Source organism: Pelmatolapia mariae, linkage group LG10_11 (genome assembly GCF_036321145.2).
Source record: "Pelmatolapia mariae isolate MD_Pm_ZW linkage group LG10_11, Pm_UMD_F_2, whole genome shotgun sequence".
Taxonomy (NCBI): Eukaryota; Metazoa; Chordata; class Actinopteri; order Cichliformes; family Cichlidae; genus Pelmatolapia; species Pelmatolapia mariae.
This window is the reverse complement of record NC_086236.1, coordinates 7972883-7997140: the sequence shown is the minus strand read 5'-3', so window position 1 is coordinate 7997140 and position 24258 is coordinate 7972883. Positions and strand designations below refer to the sequence as shown.

Below are 24258 nucleotides of genomic sequence, written 5' to 3'. Positions count from 1 at the left end.
ATTTATTGTTATTTGTAGGCAAGGGGCGCTGTGCCAGTTACAGTTAATATATATTTATGTTTATTTCGTTTTAATTGTTTTTGTATACTCAATTTAGTTTCAGATTAGTGGGTTTACATGTTTCCATTTAGTCTAAAAGTTTGGCTTTAGCTTTAGTTTTCATTACACAGCAATACAAACAGACTTGGACAAGCGGAAGAGGATGGATGGTGGGAATAATACAAACATTTGGGACTCAGTCACAAAGACATCCCAGTATCAATAAACACTGGGACTCAAGCCTCCTGTTGCTGGTTATGAAGACAAAAATTTAACATCAAAACATTAGAGTAATTTCTGGTCTATATCAATTTATCTTTGGTTTAGTACATTGTATTATTTAAGGTTAAGCTTCATTTAAAAAAAACAAAAACAAAAAACCCTTTCATATTTTTTCAGATAACTAAAATATTTCTTGACATTTAGCTTTAGTTCAGTTTTACTAACTTATGATACTCTTGGTAAAGTAATTATTAATATAGTTATTTGGAAAATAATAATAAAAAAAATAAAGTGCTTCTTTATGCTTTCTTAACATGTTAGATTGCAAATTCACTTGCACTCTTCAATGAATAGTGTAAGTGATTTGTTAAGGCGTTAACATTATGGTGTTGTAGGGTTTTGAATTTACTTTTTTTTTGTATTTTTCAATTTTTTTATTTGATTATTTTTCTATTATTTTATTTTTAAATGTATTTCATAAGTTTTTTTATCTTATATATTTTAGATTATTTTTAACTGTATTTCATTACTTTTTCCATTTATTTTTTAAATTATTTTCTTTAGCTTATTTTTAATTTTATTTATATTCCGGACCTTTTTAACTTATTCGTGGATATTCGTTCTTTGTTTTTTAATTACCTTAATTTTTTTTATATAACGTGATTTCAAGTTCATTTTTTAATTTCAGTTTTATTTAAATTTATTCACGTGACTTTTTTATTCATTCACGCACTTCTTTTTTTAAATCACTACCTTTATTATTGATTTTATTTGAATATATTTTATTGACTTGGCTGGAGGCTGTAGGCGTGGATGAGTCCGCTGCGTGGATTTCCCGGATGGAGCAGCGGCGCCATCTTTACGCCAGTGCTACCGGTGGCTCTTCGGTTCAGCGAAGCGACAGTGCTGTTGCTGATCCACCACCAGGAATCGCAGAGCAGCCGATAATCCTCCCTTTCCACTGGGACGCCACGAAAAGCCACAGTATCCGAGCACCATGGCGGACAGAGAGAACTTAGTATACCAGGCTAAACTCGCCGAACAAGCGGAGAGATATGACGGTAAGGCTGCGGACAGATATCGGTGGTTGCAGACCGCCTGGCCCCTCTTTCCCCCTCTGTCTCCCTGCGCAGGGGGTTTGGAGACGCAGGTGAAGCAGTTCACATTGATTTGTTGGGTGAGACGAGACAAAATGGCGGAGGTTTCCCCAGCCGAATGAAACAATATACGTTTAAATGTAGTTTTCAGCTCATGAGGAAGGCGCAGCCAGCGTGCTGGAAAGCGTGCCCCGCGGTGTGCACTGCTGCCAGCGAACATTTGTGTTAGTTACGCGGTGCTAAGCTGTTCTTCTTAGTTAGCGAGCTATTAAACGGCTAACTAGCTGGCTAGCCTTTCTTCAGCCCCGTCACGCCGAACTCCATTCAGAAAAACCATGACGAGCGCCCACACCCCGACAAACACGACCTGCAGCTCCGCTGACGCTGATCTTTCTGATCAATAACGAGTGGAAAAATCCCCAGAAAACGGCTCCAGTTATTGCTTACAAATCGGCCCCACAAAGGGTTTCAAGAGAAGCCCGTGTGGCAGTGAGTCTAATGGAAAACGTGCATGTAATTAAGCTCTTAAAATCACGTTTGAGGAATTTCTGTGCGGATCAACTTTTTTCTTCTTCTCAGAGGGGCTTCTCAATTTGCGCCGTAGCTGGCAAACTACAAGGTGTTTTTCAGCCTGGTCATTATAAGATGTTAGTCTTGTACCTAAACTGTAATCTTGATCAGAAGTCCAGATGAAGCAGTACCTGAAGAGTTTTAGTTTGCCTTTAATGCCTTTCAGTAATCTCAAATAAAATATATGTATTAGTAAATGTATACAGTCATGAGGCAAGGAGATCTTATTAGTATTGCCTGCCTTGCAGTTTCTTTGTTAAATTCCTCTTTCTAGAAACTGCACATTGCTATGCAACAAGTAAAACAAGCCAAAACAGCCACCACATACATGACACATTTCATTCTTCAATTAGAACAATAATTTACTCAGTTGTTTTAATAGAACTAATATTAAGCACAGAGGCGGTCTGTTTGTGCTGTTTTTGCCACTGTTTATAAATAAAGCTAACATCTCGTCTGTTGCTGCTAGTGTATAAACTCCATGTTGTGGCACAAATGAGTCAAGTTTTCAAGTGAAAACAGCTGTTAGCATTGAATTATCCTCACCTGGTTCCCTGCATAGACTGTATCAAAAAGATGTAAATATAGTGACATCACCCACTGGCATCTGAGGTCCTATTTTGAAGCCTTTCGCCATCGTGGTTTAAAAACGAATCAGATGTAACGAGGAGGGGGTGGGTCTTTACTGGCAAAATAGTTCGCAAATTGTTAGCCTTAACAATGAGCGTAATGATCTTTACAAGCCCTTGAGCCCATAAACTGAGCAGGAGCGTACTTGCGGCGAATTTCTCATGAACATCAATAGGATCGGAAGTCTATTTGTAGCTTAGCTGTCGCCGTCTGGTGGTGCAGATTGACTGCAGCAGACATTGCCTTTTTTTTCCAATGTGGAAGCTACGTCCATGTTTAAAACCATCTCTGTTTCCTTGTTACTGTGTTTTGGCGGAGCTGCAAAGCAAGTCTCCTTTTAAATAAACTGAAGGCAGTGCTCCTCAATTAGTTATTGTGGAGTCTTTCCACACTTTTGACGGAGCCCCTTCCAACAGGCTGTAAGTTAGCATTACCCAGCATGCCCTAGTTTACTCTTCAGATTATAGTGCCATGATGTTTGCCCTTTTTAAGAGCGCTAGCGCAGGATGTTTAATTCTTGCGTCATATGACTAAAACCGTGTGGAAGACAGATGCTCGGTTTGTCGCTCTGCATCGCTCCCGGTGGTCAGTATAGAAACCACAGCTGGCTCTTTGGCTGTTCTCCAGTTTATCAGTATTTGAAAGATTCGTGTCATGCGTGGAATTATGACCAGCATACCGCCCAGCCCTGGTGTAAAATGGCCTATCTCCTGCTGTGTGCAGGAATTTATGCGTGAAAGCATCACTGATGTGTTAAACTGTGCACTTTCCACACTCTCTCAGCTCCGTTTGTCTGGTTCAGAGTGTGAAAATGAACCTCTTTCTCAACAAAAAGTAACATTTCCCGTGTTTGTCTGCAGCTGTCGGTGTTAATTGCAGCCATTTGGTTCAGAGTGTCTGCCTCTTTTTTGTAGATGGGGCACAGAAATTTCCCTGCCGTCAATATAAATTTGCGTTTAATCGTGCATGTTATGGGTTAATCATTGTGCAAACAAACACGCCAGTGTCTGTGTTTGTGCTATTTTTAGGCTGGTCTGTCTTTCTGGGGTGCTGCTGCTTATAAAAAGCTTCCAGCTTGAAGTAAGTGAGGAAGAGAAACAAAGGCAAAAAGGAATAAAACATCACAGGAACAGGTTGCTGCACTGCAGGCAAAAGCAAGCTTTTCCTGCATGTAGCTGGAAAGTAACAATTTCAAACAAACAGAAATACGATAATGGCTAATGCATACTGGATTTGGCACTTACGCAGTGCTTTTCTACTATATTTAATGCTTCATAGAAGTATTTCTCCTATGCATAAGTGCTTTTAACCTAACATTTCCACACACTCACCCTCTGATGGTTGCATCAAGGGTAACTCGGGGTTCAATATATTGCCCCAAGAATACTTCAACATGCAGACTGGAAGAGTCACTCACCCAGTACTGTTGAGATGTCGACAGCACCCCCTGCGCCCGGTGTTTGGAAATCAATGATCGGACAAGAGCTTTCCTCTCGTCTGATCCACTTTTCAGCTACTGTGGAGATCTCCAGGCCTCTCGTTGAACATGTTGGCACCTGCAGGAGTTTTATGTGCTCAATCACTCATTTGACAGCATACTGAATAAAAAATTAAATTAATTTTGTAAATTTAGCACTATGGTAGAAGCAGCTGAGAGCAGACCAGCGGGCGCTTTACATGATGGACTTTATGGGCTGTGTCGAGCCCCTGTAGTTTTGGTTCCCAACCAAAATCCTAGTTGGCGGTGGAGTTTCTCTTTTCTAGTCAGTTTGAAAATTGGGTGTAGAAGAAGTAGTAGCCAGAAATGCACTAGAGGAAGCGGCAATACTGAATTGCCGGGCTGATGCGAGCTGTGGTTTCTAAGGAGGTGCACAGCACGATGTGGCTTAGACTTTCAGAAAGTTTGTGGTTATGATGTACCCATGGTGTAGATTCAAAGCAGATGTAGAACAGCCCTCACGTTAAATACATCTCTTATAAATTCTTTCATTTTTTTCCAAAGTTGAATACCTGAGCATTTAAGTAAATGAATAACGGTGTTACATAATTGAGATCACTGATAAAAAATTGAGTTTTTTAGTATTCAAACAGAGATGCATGTCACTTTTACTTACCTACCTACATCTTTACTATGATAGGGAGTAGCTTTGTCTGCCACCGCACAGCTAAAAAAAGGTCGTGAACGTCTACTGTGCTCGTGCAGATTCCTTTATATGACTTGGTGTCCAAATACAGCCTCTGGAGGCTTCACTTGAAAAATGCTTTAAAAGCACGAGGAGCTCACTGATTCGCTCTGAGAGCAGGCTGAGGTGGAGCAGCAAGTTGAGTCCTCCTGGTTTTTAAACCAGCTCATTGCTCCTGCTGACTGTATCTGATCATACGTCACAAACTGGATGATTGGCACTTGTATTTTCCCTCCAGCGCTGGGCTGGGCGACAAGGCAAGAAATTACATCCAAATTAGATGTTTTAATGTGGTGTGTGGCTTGTTTTAACCACTTTTTGTCCTTCATCCTGCCACCTTTGATGCTTCTTATGTAAGTTATGACATGCTAGAATAAAGGTATTTCTTTTTAAGTTGAAACAGATCCAGTTAATTTTCGGTGTTTGTGTTCTTGATTAAAGAGGCTCCACGTTGCCTCATTTATTTGACTCCTCGGGGAAGAAGCTCGTTGTGCTGATGAATTACTCCTGAGACAAGTGCCAGATCGTTTTGTTTTGCTGCCATGAATCAAACATGAAATGTTTTAAAGTACTGAAGATGATCTGGCTCTGCCCTCTGGTTTAATGTCCTGGCTCAGTTTCCATCGCCTCCCCGAAGGTGTCCACGATGGTAAATGTCTACATTAGAGGAGTTTATAATTGGGCAGCGTCCCGGGCTCTCCATTAATAAATCACTGAAGATGACAGAAACCTTTCAGGACTGAGCTAATGGCATGAAGATGTGCTTGTTTTTAATTTAAAAACAGTGAATGTTAATAACGGTAATGAAGACTCAGTGCTGAATATTAAAGCAGAAATATTTTCACATTTATCTTTTCTGTTGTTTAGCCCAGCAGAAAATTTCTCTTTATAATTCCAATCTGATGTAATGAAATTTATGCAAATTTCCTATTTTTGATCTTGAAATCTGCTAGAGTAGCTTTGCATGATTCACAGTTGAAAGTGATCATTATTTATTTTAAATATGCCCTCTGCCTGAACCAAGCCATCTTGGCGCCTCTCCCTTTTCGACCTTTTTCTTCTGATTGGCTACCTCTTGCAAACAGAAGGTCTGAACAGTAGGAAGTTACTGCTTCTGTGGTCCTTTTTTAAAAACTAAATTTAAAACTTCAGCTCAAATATTGGAGTATTAGCTCCTTCAGCAAACCCTCCTTTAAACCTCCTTAATTCTCCTCGAGTGGCTTTGCATGATTCACATTTCAAAATAATCCTTATTTGTGTTAAATTAGGCCTCAGTGGAGCCTCTTGACTGTCTAAAACAGGGGTGGGGGAACTTCAGACCTCAAGGGCCGGTGTCCTGCAGGTTTTAGATATCACCCTGGGTCAACACACCTGAATCAAATGATTAGTTCATTCCCAGGCCTCTGGAGAACGTCAAGACACGTTGAGGAGGTAATTTAGCCATTTAAATCAGCTGTGATTGGATCAAGGTCACATCTAAAACCTGCAGGACACCGGCCCTTGAGACCTGGAGTTCCCCACCCCTGGTCTAAAACAAGCTCCCCTATCCCCACCCTCCAGAAAGCATTTTTCTGATTGGATCCCCTCTCCTATGTGGGTGAAGCTTAAAACAGCCTGAAACTGAGAGTTTAAAGCTTTAAAAGGAAAACCATGGTAGTTCCAACATTGCTCCCCTCGTCCTGTGGGTAATTCACCCGACATTCAGCCGTTTGTTTCTATTTTGCTTCTTTCAGAAATGGTGGAGTCGATGAAGAACGTGGCCAGTATGGACGTGGAGCTGACGGTGGAGGAGAGGAACCTTCTCTCTGTAGCGTACAAGAACGTAATCGGAGCCAGGAGAGCCTCCTGGAGGATAATCAGCAGCCTCGAACAGAAAGAAGAAAACAAAGGAGGCGAAGACAAACTAAAGATGATCCGAGAATACAGGAAAACGGTCAGACACGGTTTAAACCCACATCTGATGCTGTCCTTGTTTTTCATTCTGATTCTGCTCTTACCACACGTGAAGTGACTGTATTTTTTTTCTTCTTGCCACTTCTTCACAGAGTGATTTAAAAAAACAAACCCTCAGGACTGAAGTAGCACTGGTTAGACATTAGTACCTGCACAGTTATTTCATGGAGATGAGAGCTCTCCTCCAGGAAATGGTTTCACAGCCCAAAATGATGAGGCAGATGGCAGCCACGAAATAACTCTAAATCGCTTTTTTTCCCAATTATGCTCCAGAGAAACTCCCAGTAATAGCAGAATTCAGAGAACACCCACTGTGGGACTAACTGCATGCTGACTCTGGAGTTAAATCCCCTAAGCTCTACGCTACGGCTGCAAAACTTGATTATTTTATTAATAAAGTATTCTATCGTATCCATCCAGTAATCCTATGAGAAATACTTTTCTTAATAATCATAATAAATATTCAAGAGATAAAAAAACAGGTCTTTCAAAATGAACTGCAATGTTTTTAATATCAGTCAAATAAAAAGAGTTCTGACAGTATTTCATCTCCTGGATGAGGTCGATTTGGGATGTGGGGGTGTGTGCTTAAATGTACTAGTGAGTAAGAATATGGGCCTGTAAGCCTGTAGAAAATAAAGAAAGACGTATAGAAAAGTGAGCTTATCAGCACTCTCAGAACTGACGATTCCTGCTGCAGATGTTCTGATGTTAATAGTAATTCAGTGTCCATGTTAACATCTACAGGTCAGCGGCTCAGTTTTACTGCCGTGCAAAAAAAAAAAGACTTAGAAAAATACTTTCAAATATTAATACAGTTTATTTAATTAATATATTTTGTGTTGATTTGAATCTAACTCTGAAGCCTTGAATTGCAGGTCTATTTTTAGTCGCAAATGTGGGTGAAGCGCTTACATGGTGACAGCTGAGCGCTACTGAGTTGTGGATTAAACGAAGCATTGAAGCAAATGCATTATATTTAGGTTTTTTTAGAATTATGTTATTCAACTTTCTCTGGTCTCCACTATATTTATCATTATTTTATACAAAAAGCTTTTTTCACCTTTTTTTGTTTGCTGTTTTGTTAATGGATCGCAAAATGAGCTTCATAGATGTCAAATATTTATTTGTTAAAATGTGTCTCATAACCTAAAAATAAAAAAGATAAAGGAGAGAGGTCTGTCGTAAGTAGGGATGGGTATCGTTTAGGTTTTATCCGATACCGGTGCCAAACCGGTACTTTTGAAACGGTGCCGGTGCTTAAACGGTGCTCAAACCGGTGCTTAAAGAATGGAGGACACAAAATTGGTCCAAAAACCTCTCATGTTCAGCTGTTTTTTTTTTTTTTGTAAAAAGATAACAATGTTAGCCTTTTCTGCAGCTATAGGGCATATATGGTATCACTCTTGGTTGGAAGCAGTGCTTAAACAATGGAAAAAACACAAACTTTGTCCAAAAACCTCTCATGTTTAGCTGTTTTCCACTTTTTCTTTGGTCATTTTAGCCTTTTTGGCCAGGGTGAAGGGAGTATCTGCCATCAAACAAGAAGACAGCCGCATGTAACTACGACGGTGTTTGCTAGTTCACCTTACATGCATTAATGTAATAACATGGTTAGCCTACTCAACATAAATTACACACGAACAACATTAAGCTACTCACGCAGAGAAGAACGGCTGCTGCTGCCATCATCATCCGTCATCATTTCTGCTACACTGGCAGGGCTAGGGGCCAGGACTCTCCTCTTCGGGTTTTTGGGGGATGTTGCTAACTCCAGGTCCGATAACAGGCACCACACACGCAGTAGATGTGCTCGGTGTGAGGTCTCGCAATAAGCTATCAAACACGGCGCATTTCTCGGCTTTAAAAAAAAAAACGCTATGCGTCGCCAGGTGTTTCATCGGTTTCGAGGTGTTACCTCCTTTGACAGTATCACAGTATCACCTTAAAGCACTTGTTGCAGGCTGCTGAGTTTGCATCTTTTGCTGTGAAGTACAGCCAGACTTTTGACCGCTTCACCTTGAGCATTTTTAATCTGTAGCTCTGCTCTAAAAGAACGTACGTACCTGGACCCGCCTACTATCCTCGGAAACGTAAAATGATTGGCTAGAATTGGCTCAGAAAAAAAAACTAGCACCGAAATAAAGCACCGAAATGTGCGCTGCTTTTCGGTCTGGTTACTACCTTTTATGTCAGAACCGGTGCCATCATGGCACCGGACACCGGTACCCATCCCTAGTCGTAAGTCGCCTTCATATACTATATAATGAAGGCTTTTATTGTGAAAAGCCAGGAAGAAGCCCTGTTTGCTTATTTGGAGACCAGATCAGGTCTGTCATCTGCTTATTTGTTACTGTAGGAGAGGCGCAACAAGTTGGAAAAAGTTTTTATAGCATTAGCTAGCACAAGAGTGACTGTCAAACACTGTCAGGTTAGTGTTGTCTAATTGAACACGCCAATATCTGCACATCTGCAAAGGTCTCAAAGCGCACCGAGTGAGTAGGAACATGGTGTACTAACAGAAGCATCTGTGTTTTGTTCTGCAGGTTGAGAAAGAGCTGAAATCAATCTGCAATGACATTCTGGATGTACTGGACAAGCATCTCATCTTAGCTGCTACCACAGGAGAATCTAAGGTTTTCTACTATAAAATGTAGGTTTCCAGTTCATATATGAAATTGTATTAACAAAATGAGTAAAGTGGTGTGGTCGCCCAGATTATTACAAATTATGGGATAGGGCTGCCACGATTAGTCGACTAGTCACGATTACGTCGACTATCAAAATCGTCGACGACTGATTTAATAGTCGACGTGTCGTTTGAAGCTTTGTAAGATCCCAAAAGACGCAGGAATAAGTAGCAGGATTTAAGAGTGTAATAACGGACTGAAACAGAAGATGGCAGCACTGCATGTACAAGGATGCCAGCTGCCGTTAAACCCCGAAGAAGAAGAAGTAGCTCTGTCCCAGAATTCATAACGCAGCCCAGCTCAGTTGTCAACAATGGCGGCAGCTAGTTAGTTTTAATATTACTCTTATTATTCTTTCTGGGTCACAAAATAAACGTTTAACATATTTTCAGGCGAGAATGTAGCTGTGTAAACCTCAAATATCTGCTCAGTTTATCAAGACACCACATATTTTCAAAAGCGCTCCGAAGTTTTCGGAGACGTCTGTTACCCACTAGCTCGATAGCTAGCCGGGGGCAAGGCTCACTAGAGCCGCTGAGAACACCAGACTCCCGGCAAATCGTTTTCAAACCCACCGCCGTCTTTCGCTACTCAGCACATACTCTTAGCACATACTTTAAACACTTAAAGCTGTAAGCTAATGATAGTTATATAAGAGCAGATGCATGCTGGTGCAATAAGCTGTACGTTTTACGTCCAATGGATGCATGATCTGATTAGTCGACTAATCGCAAAAATAATCGGTGACTAGTCGACTATCAAAATAATCGTTTGTGGCAGCCCTATTATGGGATATTCAGTAGGTTTACATGTCAGAGTTGTTGTTATAGTGTGAATCTGAGCTTTTTAATGTATATTTGTTGTTGCAGAATTGATTGTTAAATAAGCAAATGTTAATTTTGGGTTGTTTGGCCATTTAACACAAACATTTGCTAACACATTTTCTCTCATTTTGTTAAGATACTGTTGGGTTGTGATACCTTGCATAACTAGACTAAACTTTTATTCACAAATGACAGTCTGATATTTATTATTTAGTATTTTTCTCTGTTTCTGTGGCCTTATTTAGAGGAGCGCAGCCCTGTCCCATTTAGAATAAACCATTGGTTGAGGTGAAGCTGAAGTCTGGAGGTTGTGGGGTAAAAATCATGCACTGTGCAGAAACTGGCCTGTCAGAAAAATTGGATGCATTTTTAAGCTCCATCTCCCACGATGAAATGGTACACGGTACCTCTCTTAAATTTAAAAAGTAGATGATTGAAGGAAAATCACAAACTTTGGAGCAAATGAAGCTTGTTTCAGGAGAGTGTTTTGCTCACTCTGTTTAGTTGCTCTCTAAAAGATGCTTCTCTGATTAGAATTGTGCCCTAGTTAAGGGGTTAGGCGCCGGTCTAACTGTACTTCTGTGAACCTAATGTGGTCTTTGTTCGTTTTTATTAAAAAAAATCTTTTTCCATGATAAGTATTAACCCATACCCCTGATTTATTTAAAATTGGCTTTACCCTTCAGTATGCGAGTGCCCATATGTTCTTCATGGCCTTTGTGTTTGCCCCACTCAGGAAGGGAGATTACCACAGGTACCTGGCAGAGTTTGCCACAGGCAACGACAGGAAGGAGGCAGCCGAGAACAGTTTGGTAGCGTACAAAGCTGCGAGCGACATCGCCATGATCGAACTCCCATCAACGCACCCCATCCGTCTGGGACTGGCCCTTAACTTTTCTGTTTTCTATTATGAAATCCTCAACTCGCCGGACCGTGCTTGCAGGTGAGTGCACGAGATCGAGTCGTTTTTGATGGGGGGGGGGGGGGGGGGGAATGCACGAAAACAACAAAACAAGTTTGACGTCTGCAAGCAGGACTTCCTGTGGCGTCTTTGATGGGGCTACGGGGGTTTTACATCACGTGAGGCTTCAAGATTGTTAGTGAACTGAAAGGAAACTACAAACTAAAAAAAAAAGGTGTGAAAGTAAAAGCAGTTTGTGGATGTTATCGTATGCTTTTTAATGGAATGATTTATAGAAAGAAATTAAAATTTAAGTCAATTTTGTGCTGTTCAGTAGTTTATTTATTTCTTACTTTGGTGGTAGGCTGAAAAAAGAAGACTTGGATAATATAAGCAGCTTGGACTCTCATTACTGCCTTTCATTACTCATTACAAAGAGGAGCATCGTTTAGGAGTTGAGCCATCCAGGGTGCCAAATGAAATGATTCATGAACTGGCTATTAAACCACATTGACTTTATTTTGACTCGTCTCATAGCGTAGCTTATCGGCAAAGGACTACAGTTTTCCAGTTTGAAAAAAAGATCACACTGGCACCAGCCGGTCGTTTGTTTGGGTATCTCACCAGGCTGCTTCCTTGATATCTTCCATGTTGGACATGGGAAGAGCCTCCAGGGAACATTTGGGAGTATATCTAGATAAGTTGGAGAAGGTGGGCAGGGTTTAGCTTGCTGCACTTGCAACCTGGACCCAGATAAGGAGCAGAAAATGAATAGATGGCACATATAAATGTTCAGAATGGCCCGTGGATTAAGAAAAATAATTAGATTATTTTAGATTAGACACAAGATGTGATGGATGAAGGGTGGATCCGACTGTCACACTTCCACACTTGCTTCACTTTTGATATGCCTGTGCTTCCACTGTGTGAAGTGAATCCTCAGCTCCTCTGTGTTGGTTCGTATCTTCTCTGCTGACAGGTTGGCGAAGGAAGCATTTGACAATGCCATTGCAGAACTGGATACCCTGAGTGAGGAAAGCTATAAGGACTCTACGCTTATCATGCAGTTGCTACGTGACAACTTGACACTATGGACCTCAGATGTGCAGGGAGACGGTGAGAGAACCATGACTTTACTGTTCAGGCTCTTATTTAGTATTTCTGCTTTCTTTGTTTGCCCCTTTTTTATTTCTGCCTCTTTTATGGTCAAAAATCTGGCAAACAGAATAACTTGAGGTTTCATCTGGCCTGAGTTCTGTGGTTTCTACACTGCTCCAAAAAAATTACTGGGTAACTATATTGATATGGGCATGGTAATGTGTTAGAATGCTACATCATTTGACAGAAATGAAAGCTTTTAACCTACAGAGAGCTAAATTCAAAGATGGCAGGCTAGTGCGTTCTGCCAGAATTTCACTGCAGCAACGCAAAATGGTACTATGGTAGTTTTTATGGCATCCACGTGCTTGCATGCCTGCCTGACAACCTCCGGGCATGCTCCTTATGAGATGGTGGCCACCGGGATCTCCCAGATCTGGACCAGGGCATCACTGAGCTCCTGGGCGGTCTGAGGTCTGGCAGCATTGAAAGGACCGAAACAAAATGTTGTTCTATTGGCGGATGCTGGGGCCAATCAGTGGTGTAAAGAGCCTGCGTGCATACTCTTGCTACATGAGGCCGAGCATCGTCGTACACCAGGAGGAACCAGGCCCCACTGCACCAGCGTACCATCCTGGAGGAGTTGGACTACCTGTGCAACCTCTGTAAGATCTAGGTATCGGTTCATGCTACCAGTAGTGACAGTGACCCTATCCAAACATAAAACTAGAGAAAAATCAGCCAGAGAAGATGAGAATGAGTTTTAAAGGTGGAGGCGTCTGGCATTTTTTCCCTTAACCAACCCCTCTGCTTCTTAACTGACTAGATCAATATCCCCCAAGTTTAGCTGACTTGATGCTAAACTCTGATTAAAAAGTGTTTAATTTTTTTGAGCAGTGTATAAAATCACTCCCTCTTTTCAGGGTCGATACTCACGAAATCTTTTAACTTCTCTCCCCTGTAGATTCTTAAGGACAGCCTTCCTCCTTCTCTCTTCTCCGTTTTTAAAGGTCTATTTTGTAAGTCATTCCTCCTGTCTTGGGCTTTTTTCCACCTCAAGCCGATAGTCTTGCCTCACCACCCTAACATCCCTCACTAACTTACTCACAGCACCAAGTCCAGTGTTTTAGGGGTACAGAGCGGTAATTTGTCGCATTGTGTTGCTAACCTCTTCCATGTTTTTCAGCACTATGTTTGATTGTCTTCAGGGTGTCCGCAAGTCAAAAAAAAAAAAACTTAGATAAAAGGCTGAAATACCTCCCAGTAAACAGCTGACGTCCCGAATCTGCTTCTTGGCCTAGTCAGATTTTAAGTATAACTATTTATCAAATGAAGTAAAACACGTTCACATTGGAGTTGTAACAATTTAAACTACTTTAAATGGCAGTTTTGTGTTTATAACCTTTCATAAAGTAATATTTAGGTGCTTAATAATATTACAAAAGTATATCCAGACTGTCTTTGAGACCAGTTTGACACATCGGGGGTGGCTCTAGCTCAGGAGGTAGCTGGTCAACTACTAAAACGCTTTGAATAGCACTGTATAAGAACCAGACCATTTTCCATTTACTTTAAATGTCTTAATGAGAAAGATGAAGCGTCGCTATGCCAAGGTTTTTAAGTATCATAGTGAGCTGCAGTTACACAAAGTAACTAAATCTAGATATGAGATGTAGCTTATTTGTCCATTTGCTCAATATTTTAATTCTTATCCTCTACAAGAATGGCTTTGAATGGTTACACAACCTTGTAGTTTGAAACAAGCTACCTTTCTTCTGATTGGTTGCCCCTCTCAAACTCTCAATGACATCATGCAGAGCCAAGAGTAGAAAAAACTGTGGGAAACAGTGTTTAGAGCAGGCTGAAACCTGAGCCTTGTACATGCGCTGCCCTCATCATGTGAGCCATGTTTAATATGAGCCTCCACCACTGTGACTTTGCATAATTGATAGAAAATATTGGAAAAGTGTAACAGGTCCCCTTCAAAATTATTGTTATTGGACGAATATCTCCATGATCAGTGATTCCAAGTGAACCAGGCGACTTCAGTTTTTATAATGTTAATTTTCCAGCTTTTAAGCTTTGCACCCTAAATGCTGGTGTCAGTCTCACAGTTGTGGGCTTGTGAATCTGAAATGTAGAAACACAAACCTCCTTCCTCCTGTGACCATACAATTGACTCCATCTTCTAATTTAACCATAAGGATTTGCGGACACTCTGCTTCTTCACAAATGCACGTCGGTGTGACTGAATCCTGCACACTGGGGCATCACAGCAGATCACATGTGTGTGGGTCGGTGTTTGGAAACCTGTGAACGCAGCCTCGCGGAAGTGTGACATAACGGAGGATCTGCAGTGGCAGCATGTGAGGCTGCTGCTCCGTGTCCTGCAGCGCTCTCACATCACAGTTAGCCGCGGTGCTAATGAGCACCGTTACGCTTTCTATTTTAATCATGACAGATTCTCAGGCCTTTGTTATTTGTGCCTCTCAATGCTTCATTACACGGATGGCTGTGCGGTCTCTATGGTAACCTTTCTAAGCAACCAGTTGCACAGGTTCACAAAGCATTTCGCCCTTGTTAGTAAGTCTGCACACAGCTCCTCCTTACTGGCCTGCACGTTGACGGTCACTGGTGAAAGTTGCAGTTTGTATGTAAATGTTTGGGTTATTTTTAGCATCTGAGCGTCTCCCGCTTATTACAATGATGGTCGTTTAAACTTAAATCAGTTTAATCAGGGATATAAGTCTTTAAAACTAGATAAATTTATCACATTACAGCTGCAGACAAATTACACATGTTGCCTTATTTAAATGCATGTCTGGCTTTGTTGGACTGTATCTAAAAGATGTCTGTAGTCTCTGGGTCTATGCATAAGTGCCTCAAAGCTGCATTCTTTCTAATAGCCACCAGAGGGGGCAGTGGCAAACTACTTCACCATTAGAAACTGACCTTTACAATGTTTAGAAGAACACAAACATTATGTCAGAAAACTACGTTTGTGTGATTCTTTAAAATATACTCCTCCTAAAGAGGAAAACTGTAAAGGCATATGCACAAAGTTCAGCCACAGATATTCCTGTTTCCAGCTTTCAGTTAGAAAACGACAAATAGCAGCTGGTTATAAACTAACATTATACCGGCTAATGTTGGGCTTGAGTATCCTAAAAATCACACTTTCAAACTGATAAATAATTAAAGGAAATCCTCAGATTTTACGAGAGTTTAATCGCGTACTGGTCGAGTTTGACAAGATTTAAAAAACAAACAAACAAAAAAACCCTTTAGAAACAGCTGCAGCGCTTACCAAGAGGAATAATTCATCACCTCAGATTTAGCTTCACTGACTCGTTACACAAAGATTGATGGCATCCTCCACAGCAAATGTACGTGGATAATTCACACTGGGCATATTGACAGCTGAGGTAAACAGCAGGCTGGCAGCTTACACTCACTGCAGATGACCAGGGGATATATTGGAAAATATTACACAAAATACCCGTGGGAGCGTTTTTTGTTTTGTTTTTCCCCATTCCTGGTTTGCTGATATTATTTAAATATTTTAAAGTGTGTACAAAAATGTTTTCATACACAAACAGTAGTAGAAACATCCCAGCCACCTGCAGGTGTTTTTATTCTACGAAGCTCGAGCTGTTGGGTCTTGAACCCCTGCTGTTTTCAACACCTCTTAATTTCATTAACCTCAGACGCTTCATTCAATGTGACAGTAGGCTACTGACAGCAAAGAGGGGTAAAAATGGGTTACTTCACAGGTGAAATCATACCTGTGTGCTGTTGAAACACCATCACAGAACAGCAGCTGGCCAGTCTGCTTGCCCCACAGGACACAGGTTATGTCAAACCCTGTTTAATCTTCTTAATTTCACTCCATTTGGACCATAAAGGGCTTTTAAATTAGTGCCGTCATCTTACTTATTGCTCTTTATACAGCTGTTACGTACTTTTATGTGAGTATTTGATCATTTTCTGATTTTACAGGCAGTTTTCCAACCATGGATAAAGCCTAAAAATTCACTATTTTAAGGTCTAGGCTAAATCCGTGACTGGCAAACCGTCCCGTAGTTTGGATATCCATGCTTCACTTCACGCTGCTCGTCACCGGTGATGCTTTTGAAATGTCTTTAAGTGTGTAGCGGTGGCAGCAGCCCAGTGACTGTCGGTGCTTTTTGTCTCCATCTCAGGTGAAGAACAGAACAAAGAAGCACTGCAAGATGCGGAGGACGAGGCCCAGTGAGACCGAACAACACAAGACAAGCTCTCCTCCTCCTCTTCCTCCTCCTCCTCTCTTAACTCCCTCCTCCCAGCACTGTCTCCTGTCCCCAGCCACAGTGTTCAGCTGGGTTTACTCTGCAGCCCACTCCTACTCTACCTTCCCCTCCATTTCCACCCTCCTGCCCCACCTTTTTCTCCTCGTATGCACCTCCCTCGTTTTTCCCACCCTGGGGGTTTTCCCTTCGTTTCTTTACCTTTTCTTTTTTTGCACGCCTGTACCCCCTTTAAGGTTCACGTCCTCTTGCACCGTTTTTATTTTGCTTTATTTTGCTGTTATCATCTGTTGCCAAGTACGCTTGCCTGTATTTGTAACACACGTGCAAGAGTTTATTTAAAGACGATACTTTGCTGTTTTCCGGTGTATGTGCGCGCGTGTGTTGATGATCAGTATCTTGTCCGTGCTTCGTCAGTTGTCACATTGAGGAAACACAGCAGTGATGGGAGGTTTAAAAGGGATGTGTTAAAGCTTTTTGGAAGAACTAAGTGCCCTCTTTACATTTTCTTTTTTGTGGTTACTAAACCTGCTTCTTCAACACATGTTCATTTTCTTTGTTTCTTTCTTTTTTTGTTAAATTACGAAACATCCCCCACCTCCGAGCATCGCTCTGACCTCTCTCCTTGTCCACTCTTTGGACCAAGTTTTGTGCTGCGAGGCTGTAGCGCTTTTGCTAATGGCAGATAGTTAGGTAATGGCTTTTTAACAGACAAAATGTGCATCAGTGTGAGCGTGGGAGGGGATTGCTCAACACTCTTTGATTGTAACGTAATGCAGTTTTGCATTGGCACTATATAAAAACAGTTTGGGAAATAGAGGCCTGCTGTATCTTTACTCCCCTGACTCTTTCAGGTTTTCTTCTGTACCTTCCCTCTCCTCATCATCCTCCTCTTCTTCCTACTCCTTCTGTTCAGTATGTGTAAAGTGAATCTGATTTGTACTACTGGATATTCTCACCGGAGCCACAAGTACCATCTGTATTCTTACTGAAACACAGCATGGAATTAACATTAAACTTCAAATTGAAAATCATGTCTCTTTCTTTTTTATTTATTTCAGTTTAAAATCAATGAACTTAGGAAAAAAATTTGGCGTTGTGTAAACCGGGGTTGATAAGAGGGTATCTGACCTGCAGAGTGAGAGGATATCCTTGGATCACAGTCATGGGGGCGCTATAGGACCGGCACCTAGCTTTAACCTACAGTTAGGACTGTAAGACTGTAAGCTTTTGGACAATGACGCACTTACTTGCAGTTTTGTGTCTGTGCATCACAGTGGATTTAAACAGCGAGTGATTACAGTTCAGACTTTCATCAGGAATTAAAAGCCATGAGGACATTTGTATTAAATTTCAATAGAGCAGTGGCAGTATAATGTCCTTGTAAGTGGATATAGATCAAAATTTAGTATTTTGGACGCCCCAAAATGTGATGTCAACATATGTGGGCGCCAGGTCCTAGGAGGTTAAAGAAGTTTAACTACACATTTAATTCTTGAGATATTGTATTAAAGTGCAATTTCAACAGCAAGTCTGTTTTTCTAGCCAATAAAGAAATCTGTCTAAGAAACAGTTCAGGTAGCCCGTTACCCAGACGGTTCTGGAACTATAGAGCAGATGTTTTGTTTTGTTTTTTAATTCACGCAAAGGGGTTTTTTGTTTTGTTTTGTTTTTAAGTCTCTTCTTTTTAACAGTTGGTCCAAAGATTGTAGTTGATCTGTAACTTTTGTCATTTGTTTACTTGATGGTTAATTTGGTGTAGCATGAATGGCTGTGAGTGAGGAAAGCTGTAAAACCTGCAGTTAAAGGGTTAAATCCAGCCCACTCGAGTCTGTGCCGGGCCAGTTCTGGACTCCCCGGCCTTGTGTTTAACACCCGTGTAATAGACCGTCAGCCGACAGCCAGTTAAATAGCCAGCCAGGTCTCGTTGTTTCATTATTTCATGGCAAATTAAGCATGCATTATTGTTTCCTGGCAACACATGCCTAAACATGTCAGCCTCCAGCAAAGCACAGCACTGAAATTGTTGCTGCTAAAAGTGGAAACGACAAACGTGTTTCACCGATTCAGGAACAAGTGGAACCTATTAGATGCTTTTCATAAAGGTTTTAATTTTTTTTGTCATTTTTCATCACATAATTCCTGTAATATTACATTTTAAATTCCTAATATTTCAAAAGTTCATACTGAGAAAATCAGAGACAATATTTTATCCCAAATTTATGGTTTTTACAGAAACTCTCCACTCAATGGGAGTTGGATGAAAATGTGTTCTTTGTCATATTCAAGTTTTAATATTTGTGAATCCAGTCCACCTGATTTGGACAGTTTTAAAGAATATTATGAATATTGTATATATTATGTATGTGTTATGGAAGAAAAGCTAGAAAAATATCCAAAAACCACAAAGGACCTGGAATTTTGCCCAGTTTCTATTAAGAAGTGTATATTATCCCTGGTGTTTTCCGCCCCATAAATCTGAGATTGTTAAGGTGGCATGAAACTGACATGGAACGACGCCTCAGTCCTGGTGATGTTACTTTGCTGGGCATCTATACTCACACTTATTTTGACGGGCTATTGAGCCTGATAAAATAATGAGAGTGTCAGCTGATAGCAACATTATACATTTTGATTACAGAGATATTAATTGCAGGTAAGTAAGGATTTCCCACACTGACTTCAGCTGTCATATATGGAGTGAAATAACATTTTTAATCAGCAGAGGGCAGTGATGGGAATCTCTTACATCTCATTTTGATTCAGCATCTGTATCCTCACTTTTTTACCTTCACTTTTAATAAAAAGTGGATTTTGGGTAAACTTCAAAGGGTCACATCACCGTGTAGATTTGGCAGGTCAAAACAAGCATAAAGCAAAAGACATCTTTGTTTGGACCTACAACAGACACCAGGCTCATCAAAAAAAAAAAAAAGCTGTACAAAAACTAGATTTTGGCTTAAGATCAGTATCCAGTCAATATCTCCCTGTGACAGTTAACCTTAACACAGTGATTCAATTCAGCTTATATATTTAGTATTAATGTTGACATTTCTTTTAATGTACTTTAAACAAAATTGAGATGTAGGCATGTGTTATTGAGCTCATAACAGCTGTTATTTTGTTGTTGTTGTTTTCAGAAATATGTGGACCTCACAGGATGGCAACTACAAATATGATTTATTAGAATATGTAGATACTTTAGATTCAACGTAGTATCAAATGTTTGAAATCAGCTCAGTATTACTCTGATGGGGAATATTTTTCTGCACAATAATTATTTTCAGTGTTTCTAATCTATGCACAATTTTTTGTGCAGTGAGCCGCTTTCATAGTTTTTTATTGCTTTTTTTGCTAAAAGAATGGTTCTAAAAAACATACTCCATCATACCTTATTGGCCCAGAATAGTAAATAGTTTTTGGTAATATAGTAGATATTAACTAACTATACAAGTAATAATATTTTAATCTAAATGTGGCTGGGCTCGTTCAAATATTGATAGTAATGATACCAACGGTGGTATTGGTGTTGGATCGATAGTAGCGCGATAGTATCAATACTTTTCTTTCTGTCCTCTAAGTTTAGTATGTAGACAACTGTTTTAAATAATTTTGGGGGAAATTAAAAAAAAGTGTTGACTGTTACGTCTGTTTTATATTTAGCCTATATAAATAACCCAAGGCACTTGAGAGACAGCCACATTTACATTCCAGGTCTCCTAAAAACTTAGTTTCAAAATACATGAAAAGCTGAAACGTGATGTGGTCATTAAAATGCATTCAGGATTTGCAGACTGATGATTCATCTCAGAAAACCCTCTTCTACATACGCTGCCTTTATAGGTTAAAAGTATCCGTGCAATTTTTGGCACTGTATTTACTTTGTATTGGGTCGACACCAAAATTTGCACTACCGCACACCACTGTAACAACTGAGAGCACAAAAAAGCAAATATATTCCCCAAAATTCTAACGTTTCCTTAAAGTCTCAGCAATTCCCAAAGAAAGTGAACGAGATTCTTGGTGTGGAAAATGGAGGTTTTAAGTCCTGGATTTGCAGCAATGTGAGAAACTAGGAGCATTAATCTGCGCTTTTCACTTACATAAAGGTTCTGTGAAGACTTTTCCTTATGTAAGTTGAAAATTTGTTGCCGTGTCATTTGTCACATCTTAACATGTGACCTTGCGGCGTAAGGCACCAGCAAGAAACCCTATAATGTCTTTATACAAAGCAGTTGTAACCTCCTGAGACCCTGTGTCCTTGCATAGCGGACATTTCTCTGCCTTATACTTCAATCTGATCAATAAAGCTGTTTGAACCATTTTTGTTAGCTCTATAAATCCCAAGTCCCCATGTAAGGACACACTTGAAAAAAAACTAGCTTCTGTTTAAAGATGGTTTGTTTTTGAGCGCTCCCTTCCATCCTCTTCTGTCACACCAACCTTTGCATGTTGTCCCTCACCACATCCACGAATGTTCCCTGTGGTCTTCCTCTTTTCCTCCCGCTTGGCAGCTCCATCTTTATCCTTCTTTCTTCGATATTTCCACTCCTCGGTTTGCATCTCTAACTTATCAGAACCAACTGAGGTCAAACATCTAGGAGAAATTAAATGGGTGTCCCAGACAGATTCCAAAGAGATTAAAAATGCTGGACCAGAAGCCAATAAAATGGCACCACTGTGAAATTCAGAAAAAGTTTAACTTGTTAAAACCTGCATGAACCGCCCAATACCCAGACGTGGTCAGTTAAATGGTTTTTAAAACACAGGGGAACAACATCTGGTCAACACAAACATCTGATTCCACAGTTAAAGGTGCATGGATCTGAGAAAAAACACAAATCACACCACACATCACACCTTGTAATTTCTTTTTCTTTGTTTTTTTACTTAAAAAAGATCAAAATAAAGATGTACAGCTGGAACCAAAATAAGACGCCGTACTACACTTCAGCTCTAAAGACAGATGGCAGAACAAGAAGGCATGGTGGCCTGGACTGCGTCAGCTGGTTTGTCCGCTCCACACCGGCCTACAGCAGATGAGCGAACCAGGAATCGGCGAAAACCAGCCCAGCCGTCGCTGATGGGCAGGGAGGGAGGGACGAGGTGGCTGGTGCTGCTGAAGATGTGGCATCTTTCATATCCGATCGCAGATTGTCCACTTCCGGGAGAGACTAGGACACTTTGAGACCGAAGCAAATACATTTCTGCTACAGGGTGTCCAGCCTCCCCCGGAGGATCCACAGTGATTCAAATAAGGAAGGGCTCTAATCACTGCTCGACATACAAACGGCGGCTTCGTCAGCTGGGGTTTGACGTCTTACTGGCGATAAACACTTCAAATAACACAGCGAGAGTAATGGCATCGTCCAATTTTTGTCACGTCTCCACAAACATAATGGTCTAGAAAGGACTACCCAGATAGCACTTGACTGTCGACATTTAAAACCGGGAGACAGACGCTTAATTTTTTTACGTTTCTGAGTACAAAAAATAGACCAAAGAATGAAAAAAATAGTTATATTCTGAGTGCAGAGGCTTGATTTATGAAGCTCTACTCATGAGCGACTCTCTGGGTCTATGCCTGCACAGTGAGGGTTGTGGTTTAAGGATTGGGGGTGGCAATAGTTAACATTCATCATTGAATATATTTATTAATTTCCAACAGGTATCAGAATATTTGGGCAGTCGATACCCCTTCACATTAAAAGTTTGAATAGTCCTATATAATGAAGTTAAGTATTCAACACATTTTGCCTTCCATACGTCTCATTTTTCACTTTTTCATCTTTTTTTCATTATTGCGATGAATAAAATCTTTTTAAAGATGATTTACCAAAAAAAAGTTCTGTTCACTACAATATCTGCTATATACATCTGTTTAAAAAGCAAGCACAGTCATCCCTATGTACAGCTAAAGATTTCATTGTGTTGTTGTTCACGGAATATACATATTTATTATTTTCACAGTTTTCTATGTTTGCTCTTATATTCAGTATCAACAGACTTCATTTGTTCTTATGAATACAAATGTTTTTCAGCGCGCTGAGCTGTCAACCCTCCCGTGTTGATATCTGGTGATGTCTCTTGAACGCTGCTCGTGTCTATGTAGCAAATACGGTTCAGAAACAATCTTGATTGTGGTTCAGTTTTGTTTTCTTCTCTTTTTTTTGACGATTCACAGCAATCCAAAAAAGTTCTGAGTTTACAGTTTACAGTTTTCTGGTCTTCCTCTTCATCACGTATCATGATATTTTTCATTTCCTCTCTTCTTCCTCTTCTGTCACCGGAGCTGTAAAACACAGTGGATTTTCCACAAGCGTATGCTTCCCAGTTTAAAAGAAAAAAAAAAAAAAAGACAGTTCTGCCTCAAGTTTCCACAGATTTCAGAGAGAAGTCATCGAGCCACAGCAAGTCCTCTAGCCTCTAGCCAGCGGGGGTTTGTTGTCGGTCCAGTCGCGCCCACTGGAGGAGACTCGTCATCTGTGTGAATGCTGTGTCATTGTGGTTACTTTGTGTTTGTGGGCGGTGTGATTGTTGGTCTTTATTGGTTGGTGGTAGTGTTATTGGAATAAGGCACTTGAGAGGTTTTTGGTTTTCACGGGAGCTCAGAGGAGACCAGGGCGAGGCCGGAGCTCTGGCGGATGGGAGGCCCGGCGTGGACCGCCTTGGGACAGTCGGGCGTCAGCACCCGTCCGTTCTCCCCAACGCTGCCGGTGATGGAGAGACGGGCCTTGTTCCTCATAGCTTCTGTAAATGTTAGCTGGGGAGACAAGAGATGAAGAGAGGTTTGTGTGTGGAGCAGGTGGAGATAAGAAAAAATGGAGCATTGCAAATTGGAGTTTTAGGCTGTTGGAGTTTTAAATAAAACCTGAAATTGCTTATTATCATCGTACCTTCTTAGAGGTAGTCTAGAAACCATTCACTTCCCTCAAAAAGTTTTGATTAAGTCTTTAAAATGAAAAGAAAAGCATCTTGTATATTCTGCTTAGTGCAGAATATACAGTATAATAAACATAATAAACACGCATTTTTTTCCCATTTTGCCAAACTTATCCAGTGAGCTTTGAACCAAACAAAACTTTGATGTGTCTTTAAACATCACTGTAGCCCCCCGGTGGGCTGTGATGGTACTCCAGGTGGGCCAAGAGTGGTAAGGTAAAATATACAGTTTGCTGTCAGAAGTGCTGGGCCACCTATGAAACTGGCTCAGCCATGGAAACCTGTGCTATGAAGCTCCTGGTGCACACTCTCTGTGCTGATGTTAATGCCGGATAAAGGATGAACTCTCTTTTTAATAAAAAAATGTTTCTATGTGTTTATTTTTTAACATTAAAAAAATAAATGTATTTGAATACATTTATGTGAATGGCTGTAATTTTAAGTGGTCTGCCAATGCAGTGGCTGAGTCGCTGTGGTCCTTGAACACTTCCTGTTTCTAGTAATTACACTTGGAGTAGACCATGGAATATCTAGGTGGGAGGAAAATTCTGTGACTTTTAGAAAATATTACAAATGTTTGGAAGAGCAATACAATACTATACAATAGCTTAATGAGGTAATAAACAAGAATTTTAAAATCACAATAGAATAAAGTGAAATAAGTATAAACTGGGATGAGATCCATGGGGTCATCTACAATAAATAAATAAAAACCAGTTAACTGAAATTTGTAATTCTCATTTTAAAATGTAAATAGAAATTTTAATTTTAATCTTTTATTTTTACAGATGTTAATAAATTTAGACCACCTGTCATAGATCTG

The 24258-nt window shown here is 40.4% G+C and overlaps 2 protein-coding genes across 3 annotated transcripts in view; one reads left to right on the top strand and one right to left on the bottom strand.

Annotated features, from left to right (window-relative positions):
• Positions 1-1112: 1112 nt before the first annotated feature.
• LOC134635601 (14-3-3 protein epsilon) lies at positions 1113-17527 on the top strand. The gene is made up of 6 exons (XM_063484977.1): positions 1113-1322; positions 6475-6674; positions 9241-9347; positions 10945-11151; positions 12089-12225; positions 16410-17527. Exons 1-6 carry the CDS (start codon positions 1259-1261, stop codon positions 16460-16462), a joined length of 768 nt encoding a protein of 255 aa, XP_063341047.1. The 5' UTR covers positions 1113-1258; the 3' UTR covers positions 16463-17527.
• Positions 17528-21369: 3842 nt separating this feature from the next.
• gria4b (glutamate receptor, ionotropic, AMPA 4b) overlaps positions 21370-24258 on the bottom strand; it is a 168466-nt gene continuing 165577 nt past the window's right edge. For both annotated transcript variants that reach the window (XM_063486111.1, XM_063486109.1), the window contains exon 16: positions 21370-23256. In XM_063486111.1, coding sequence (XP_063342181.1) covers positions 23092-23256 — 165 coding nt within the window. In that variant the 3' untranslated portion in view covers positions 21370-23091. The remainder of the gene's footprint in view (positions 23257-24258) is intronic.

Bases quoted from the DNA above. Each gene is read 5' to 3' on its own strand.
- LOC134635601 (XM_063484977.1), top strand. From the start codon at position 1,259: ATGGCGGACAGAGAGAACTTAGTATACCAGGCTAAACTCGCCGAACAA. The intron at 11,152-12,088 runs GTGAGTGCACGA...CTCTGCTGACAG, and splicing joins TCGCCGGACCGTGCTTGCAG to GTTGGCGAAGGAAGCATTTG. The intron at 12,226-16,409 runs GTGAGAGAACCA...TCTCCATCTCAG, and splicing joins CTCAGATGTGCAGGGAGACG to GTGAAGAACAGAACAAAGAA.